Raw genomic sequence first — 8,674 nt, forward strand, 5'->3', positions numbered from 1 at the left:
GAGCTTAGAAATTTGATTCTTGTCACTTGGAAAGAATGCGACGTGTTTTTAACAACCCTTTATTTATAACCACTGTGGAAACCGGTTTTTCGAAAGGAAAGGCAAAACTTGAATCATTCAGTTCCTGCAAAGAACGATGAATCATGCACTGCATAATTTGCCCGCGGGGTTAAAGCAAATTTATCAAACGTGGGTTCTATTTAAGAAAGGGAATAATATTCTTCTTGCAATGCAATTAAACATGCGTGAAATACGATTGATTAGTTGTTCGTTGAGCACGTGATAAAGAATGATTAAATTATTAATCAACGACATTAATTTTAACACTGTTTGAATATAATAACTTTATATAATGTAACAAAATATATAATAAAATATAAATTTGTTCTCAACAAATAAATACAATATATAATATATGTATTATTATTATTATACAAAATTATATATCCAGACGATAAAATGCTTTCTTGAATTTTTGTCATTTAATCCTAACATTCAACGTTCAATGAAACAGTAAACAAAAATCATACAGGTTTTAAGAGGTCGTTATAAAAGAGAGACTTCGATTTTTAAAATGATGGATCTAATTTTTAAAAAAATTTTGTTTAACGTTTTTATGTACGTTTGAATTTTTACAATTTTCAAAAAAAAGAAAAAAGAACTATCAAGGTTTATTTAAAGTGAAGGCCAAGAACAAAAAAAGAACTATCAAGGTTTATTTAAAGTTATTAAAGTGGAGGCCAAGAACATCGTTATATGATCTTTTTACGAAAATTAATTAATTTATCTTCATAAAAATAAATTATATTTAACATTAATTTATTATTTAATGAATTTATTATAATGCGAATTGAATAAGAAATAGTTAATAATGTTCTAAACAATAATAAAATTAAACAAAAAATTTTTACTTTTTTAAAAAAATAAATTTCAATTATTAAATCTTTTGAATAGAATTCAACTAAAAAAGAAAAACCACATAATATTATTAAAGAAAATATTATAATTATTCTTTTTACTGGATAAATATAAAATATTCCTTTATAAAAATGAAAATTTTGAATATCAGTTTAAATTATCCATATTGGTACATCTACGCTTTTCACTATATCCTTCTAATAGTCTCAAAAAAATGCAACACCAAGAGACGAACGAATTTATTATTATTATATTATATAATTATATTTATTATTATTATAATATTATTTAATTATATTTATTATTATTATAATATTATTTAATTATATTTATTATTATTATTATATTATTTAATTATATATTATTATTATTATATTATTTAATTATATTCATTATTATTATATTATATAATTATATTTATTATTATTATATTATATAATTATATTTATTATTATTATACTATATAATTATATTTATTATTATATAATTTATTAACCCTATTAATACTCTACCAATCTATTTTCAACAATTCCAACTACAAATTCTTCAGAAATGAAGAATCGCAAGAAACTACGTCCTTATTTATCATTACAAAAATTGCAGATGTTTTCTCTTTACAATTTTCTACGTGAGAACGAGAAAGTCGCGGGACCGTGTACAAAAAAAAAAAGAGAGAAGAAAAAATTTTCGAGTGACAACGCGAGAGGGCATAACGGTACGCAACGCGTTCGTGGAGAACAATGATCGACCTCGAGACTTGGCTGACTTGGCGAATAAACTGAAATTGCACGGCACGACGAAGACTGACAGCCATCATGATTCCGTCATTCGCGAGGCCTCTTCATCAGAGACGATTTTCCGCCCATGTTCATTAAAGCATGGCCTAACTGTAGTTATATTTATACACGCGGAACGCATGGAAAAGCGTAATCACGTGCAGCAATTGATCACGCGAATCGCGGCGATTACGCCCTGCTCGATCTTTATTCTCCTGATTTCGTTCGAACCCATTGTCGCCAGAAACAATCATCTTGCGTTTCATTTGCAAATTTTATTGCCAGATTATGTCTCTCAATGCTTATTGGATCTATTTATTTAATATTTTATCGTCATTTTGTATCGTAATCTAGGTTCTATAAGTAGACTGCGGATTTTTATGCGTTTTATGGAAAATTGCAGAGATGTAAATAATGTATGTAATGAAAAATAAAATATTCGAAGTATTTGTTATTTATTAATATTTTATATTTAGTATATTATATTTAAAGTATAAATAATTTTCTACCGAGGTTCTATTTTTTTTTTCGTCACGTTCTTAAAAGTATTAATTTATATAAAAATTTACAGTCGAATTATAGCATAATATTGTAATAATATAAAAATATAATATATAACAATTATATATTAATACTATAATAATACTAATATAATTACTAATACTAATACTATAATACAATTATATATTAATATATATTAATACTATAATATATAACAATTATATATTAATACTATATTATTATATAAATATATAATAATATAGTATTAATATATAATATAGTATTATAGTATTACTTATTAATCGCATATAGTATTATAATAATAAATTTTTCATTTAAATTCTTTATAATTCTTTCATTTATATTCTTTGTTTTTCTCTACTTTTTTAATTATATAGTTCTGAAAATTTAAAAATGCATAGAAATCCGCAATAGAATTGTGTAATATAATTTTACGAAATTTTAAGAAATTTAAATATCTACAATATTATAGTAAATTATCGCTTGGTTCCTAATGGGTTTAACATAGTGTTAAAACGATATTTCAATTCTTTCTTTTTTTTTTCAATTTACAGCTCCTTGTTACTAAGTTAAGAAATAATCGTGATTTCTAATGTTTTAATAAAATTGGAGAGTCTGGACGAAATTTAATTTCGTCACAATACTACATAGATATTTATAATTTATACAGAATGAATCTAGGAACTAGACTGGACTGTAACTCTATTTCTACTATGAAGATGGAAAAATATTATAGAAATAAATTTTGCATTGTTTAAGAATAGCTATCATCGTGCAATTGCATTTGTTTTTTAAATGAAACTCGAAACTTTGTTTTTCATGAATTGATTCCTTTCGTGTCACTCTAAATGAAAGATATAATAAAAGAAAATGAAAATATTAGAGCACGATGTCAAAAATCTTTAAATACAGGAGAGCCTTTATTCTCATACTGTCTTATTTCTCATATTGTTAAAAATAAAGGAGATATTCAAATCTTCGGTCTTAAATGGGATACTCTGTATATTTTTAGATTTATTTCACTAATAATCAGTGTTCGTTGAGTCTTAGTATATTATTTAGATATAGGAGAGCCTTTATTCTCATACTGTCTTATTTCTCATATTGTTAAGGATAAAGGAGATATTTAAATCTTTGGTCTTAAGTGGGATATCCTGTATATTTTTAGATTTATTTCACTAATAATCAGTATTCGTTGAGTCTCAGTATAATATTTAGATATAGGAGAGCCTTTATTCTCATACTATTTTATTTCTCATATTGTTAAAAATAAAGGAGATATTTAAATCTTTGGTCTTAAGTGGGATACCCTGTATATTTTTAGATTTATTTCACTAATAATCAGTATTCGTTGAGTCTCAGTATAATATTTAGATATAGGAGAGCCTTTATTCTCATACTGTCTTATTTCTCATATTGTTAAGGATAAAGGAGATATTTAAATCTTTGGTCTTAAGTGGGATACCCTGTATATTTTTAGATTTATTTCACTAATAATCAGTGGTCGTTGAGTCTCAGTATAATATTTAGATATAGGAGAACCTTTATTCTCATACTATTTTATTTCTCATATTGTTAAAAATAAAGGAGATATTCAAATCTTCGGTCTTAAATGGGATATCCTGTATATTTTTAGATTTATTTCACTAATAATCAGTATTCGTTGAGTCTCAGTATAATATTTAGATATAGGAGAGCCTTTATTCTCATACTGTCTTATTTCTCATATTGTTAAGGATAAAGGAAATATTTAAATCTTTGGTCTTAAGTGGGATACCCTGTATATTTTTAGATTTATTTCACTAATAATCAGTGGTCGTTGAGTCTCAGTATAATATTTATAAAATTTTGAAATGTTTCATATAACATGTATAACGTATTCATAAAAAGTACTTGTAACCGTTGGAACATCTTCGTGAACAAATTAAAACCTTGAATAATATTTCTAACATTTCTTTAAAATTCTTACATTTCGAAACAGGAACACCGTGCAAATGAAAGTACAATTATTACATGCATAACAAAAAAAAAAAAAATGTGCGACTCACCCTCCATGACATATACAATGGACCCAACATCTCCTTCGCGTATGATGATTGAACCTGCCGAGAAAGTAACAGGATACATGCAATCCACGATCTCCCGGATTTGCGTTAGCTCCAGATTCTTCATGAAGTCATTGTCCAAAATGGCTGCTTTGATTAGTTCGCGAGATCTGCGAACAAAATGAAAAAGAAGATCAGACATCTTGTTCCGTTCAAGGCTTCCGTTTTAATCGTCAAAAGATTATTAGTAAAATACGAACGTCTGTGCAAACAGGAGACCGGTTTCGGTTGTTTCTGTAATACAGGGTGTTTTAATAAGAATTAGCACTTATTTCGGAGAGACGTGAGAAAAATCTCTATTCGCAAAGACTGTTCAGTTGCTTAAAGAGGCAGCTATAAAAAATACGGCAATAATAACTCTTTTTGTACGTGGAAGAGTTTCGGAGATTTCAAAGTCATTTTTTTTTTTTTTTTTAATGAAATCACGTGTCTTTTTAACACATTGATCTCTAAAGATGCTTCTTTCTTAATTCTGATCTTGAAGATCAAAGTTTCCCATTTACAACGAATCCTTAAAATTCGTACGATTTTTTTCACCAAGTACCTTTATTACAGATAAGATTTATTACAGATAAATTATTTATTACGGATAAAGTACACATTATTTATTACAGATATAGTATACATAATAAAACGAAATTATTTACATGTTTGAGACGAAAGGTAATAAGCTTTCAAAAATAACTTTTAATTTTCTGATAATTAGATAAATAATATGTTACGCGGAATTATAATATTCATTCATTTGAAAACATCATTCCAATAAAATGAAATAAATGAGAACTGTAATATATATAAAATAAAATAAACTTATATTATAAAATTATATTAAATAATTTAAAATAAACTTATAATATAAAACTATATTAAATAATTTAACAGTTGTAATAAATAAACTGAATTATTAGAACAAAGTCACAATTCTGTTAAAGTGACTTAAAACAGAAATGGAATCATTTAAAAGTTAAAAGTTCGATAAATAATTTTTATTTATAGGAATTAACAGTTTTAGTCGATCTCCGGAATAAACTCAGAAAATTGGAGATAAATGTTTTGTTGTAACGTGCTGAAACATCAGTGGAGAGAGTAGTATGTTAATAGGTATAGTGTAGCTTGTTGATTTTTATATTTATACTTATATTTAGGTTTGGAGTTAATGAAGCAATTCGACATCCAATTATTATTAAGAAATTCTTTCAACTTTTATTTACAAACTGACTTTATTTACAATTCTGTTCAATGACAAAAGATGGTTCCTGATTGATGATATTTGCAAAACGATGTCGAATTTTTGGTAGAAGCTTGCCCTCACACATGGATTTTCCGTTCAGACAAAATTTCTTTACTAAATGTTACAATGATTACTCTAACACTTGCAACATTTTGCAACAAGCTTTGTAACAATGTAAACATAAATATTTAACTATATAGCTACAGCTATAAACACTCTGTGTATTTTTACATTTCTACGTGCCACATATGCCAACGTGTTTTGTACATTTTTGCTCATTTAAGTTTCTCATGAATGCATAAAAATCCGCAGTCTAATTATTATGAGTAATCTGCAGATGTTTATGCAAATTCACATCTTCGAAATTATAGGTAATACTATACATTATATATAATATTACACATAATTACATATAATCAATAAACATTATGCAGAGGAAAGAATTTTATCAAATTATACTTTACATATTATAGAGAGACACTTTGGAATATATGCACATGAAATTTTTTCACTCTGACGAAAATTTCTCCTATAAAAGCATAAAAATCTGCTGTCTAATTACTATTAGAAATGTTGAAAGGTCAATTCGACGATAAAAGATTAAATGCAATTCGTACTATCGTCATTCTAAATAAACGCGAGAATGTGTGTGTGTGAGGTGTACCACACTATCTTCTTGTACTCTGTACTTGCTTAGTATACAATTTGCGGTGTGTAACAGGTGCAGCGTGATAAACATAGTTCGGTACTTTTGATGTTCCCTTTTGCTGAATAAACGCGATTATTATCATTGCAACGTCGGCTGTACATAATGTTAAATGTACATACGCAGACATCAAATGCGGAAATTGTCACAAAGATTCCTAGAATCTTTCTGATTGAGCTATCATATTTATTCGTTGAAGTCGACCAGAAGCAAGAGCAGAATTTATTGTCCCATAAACGTAAACAAAATAACATTCCAACTGAATTCGACGACAAAGTCATCCAGTCATTTTGCATTCGGTCATACAACAAATAATTTAAACATAATCATTTGATCATTTGATAAATAACTCGCATTTAATCATTTGATCATTCGATAAATTAATCATTTAGTCGATTAATAAATAAAAAAACATGAAATGAAAAGTACTCGTCGCGAAGCAAAATAATTTCTCAACTTAACGTTCCAACAAAGTCATTTAATCATTTACGAGATAATTTGCATTTAATGGTTTATTAAGTGTGCAAATTAATTCGTAGCCTTTATTTATCAATTGTAATTTGTTTCTTCAATGTTTTAAATAGAAAACTACAAGGTAAACGAATAATATGAATTACACAATTTCAAAAAGTGATCAAAAATCATAGATAAAATATGATTGGAAATTATGCGAATACAGACACAAAGAACAAATGGATGCTATTAACTACATAATGTCAAATACAGAACAGTGTTGTCCGATAGCATATCAGACTACCACACCGTAATTTCTTTGTGTTTTAATTGAAAAATGCATGTCTACACAATCGAAAGTAGATTTCAATTTTTCTGTAATGAGAAAACCAATTAATTTGTACATAAAATAGTGAATAACTGTGAAAAATGAAAGAAATAACTTTCCCTAATTTAATTTCACGATGAAATCGTTTAATCATTTAACAAATAATTTAATCATATAATCATTCAATTGCTTAATAAAACAATAATAAATATGAATAATAATATTTATATTTAAATATATAAATATTTATTATGAATAATAAAAAGGATATCAGTCGTGTAGCAATTTGAATGATTTTTCAATTAACATTATTTTAACATTGCACGCATTGGTCGTGATCTCTCATTTAATATTTAAACGATGAAACGAAACGGAAGAATGGAGAGTTTAAAGAGTGCAGCTTTTAGAAAGTTGCGCAAGAGCTCACCTTACAACGAATTGAATAGGGTTGCCGATGAAAGAGGTTGCTTAAGAAACAACACAAGTTAACGAAGCCACGTGTCGCGAATTAAAAATAGCCTGAATGTAACACCGTGTCACGTACTTTCGCAGTGAATGCGATTTGTATAGGTGAAACCGGTGACTGGAAGTTGCGCAAGCAACCAAATTTCACTCTTAATAATAGTTACAGCCATGATCGTTGAGTCATCGATCTCCCTATACGGCCTTCAAATCAACAACAATGATAGATTAGCGCAATAGTAGTACAGAATATTGAGTTAGGATACAATCAACTGAACATACGTCAATTTTGATCATTAACTATACGACTCCTTTCTTATATTGAGGTTTATAATAAATGCGACAAACGATGAACAAACTGGATATATATTAATCACTTTCCAATCGATTTGAATAATACCTGCCAAATTTCAAATACTTAAAGAAAAACGAGAATTTTATTATTATTTTATAGATATTAAATGATGATCTTTTTCACATTTGTTTATTGTAGAATAAAATATGTAAATTAGATACAGAAGCCCGTCAAACATTTAAATGTGTACTTATTATTATTATGATTATATGAATGATTTTAAATTGCGTAAGATTTTGTTTTGATTTATCTATATCTTTAAACAAATGGGGAAAACATTTTTAATATTCTAGAAATAGTATAATTTCAACTAATTAATTAATTGTTAATTAAAATCTAACTAATTAAGTAATTGTTAATTAATTGTTAATAGTCAGTAATTGTTAATTAATTGTAAATAAATAGTCTACACATTTTGATTTTAATTAACAATTAATTAACAATTAAGTTAGTTAAATAAAATTTTTAAAGTTAATTGAAACCAAAATGTGTAGACTTGTAACCGACTACAGTTTTATATAAATTCATATTTTCCAGAATATAATTTAAAAAAATAGTAGAAAATTGTTTTACGTATTATTGAGAGCACTATACTTTTCGTTAATTCTTTAGAAAATTACGTTAGAATATTCCTAACCTATACATTCAAACAAAGAACAAAAACTGACAAATTGTAACTTGACTATCCAAGTCGAAATAGGTTAAGTTTTCTTTAAATGTAAGGCCAACAATAAACGATTGGAAATTGCATTAGAATTTACTGAATTTACATACTCAAAAGTTAAAAAAAACTCATTGTCAGAATATTTATGGTTTCT

At 26.5% G+C, this 8,674-nt stretch overlaps 1 protein-coding gene across 1 annotated transcript in view; it reads right to left on the reverse strand.

Moving 5' to 3' along the window:
- Positions 1 to 4,166: 4,166 nt before the first annotated feature.
- The window catches only part of LOC122535750 (cGMP-dependent protein kinase 1-like), a 68,382-nt gene continuing 63,874 nt past the window's right edge, over positions 4,167 to 8,674 (reverse strand). Inside the window, exon 2 of the mRNA XM_043667536.1 lies at positions 4,167 to 4,431. Coding sequence (XP_043523471.1) covers positions 4,182 to 4,431 — 250 coding nt within the window. The 3' untranslated portion in view covers positions 4,167 to 4,181. The remainder of the gene's footprint in view (positions 4,432 to 8,674) is intronic.

This window comes from Frieseomelitta varia, unplaced genomic scaffold (assembly GCF_011392965.1).
Source record: "Frieseomelitta varia isolate USP_RPSP 00005682 unplaced genomic scaffold, Fvar_1.2 scaffold_761, whole genome shotgun sequence".
Classification (NCBI taxonomy): domain Eukaryota; kingdom Metazoa; phylum Arthropoda; class Insecta; order Hymenoptera; family Apidae; genus Frieseomelitta; species Frieseomelitta varia.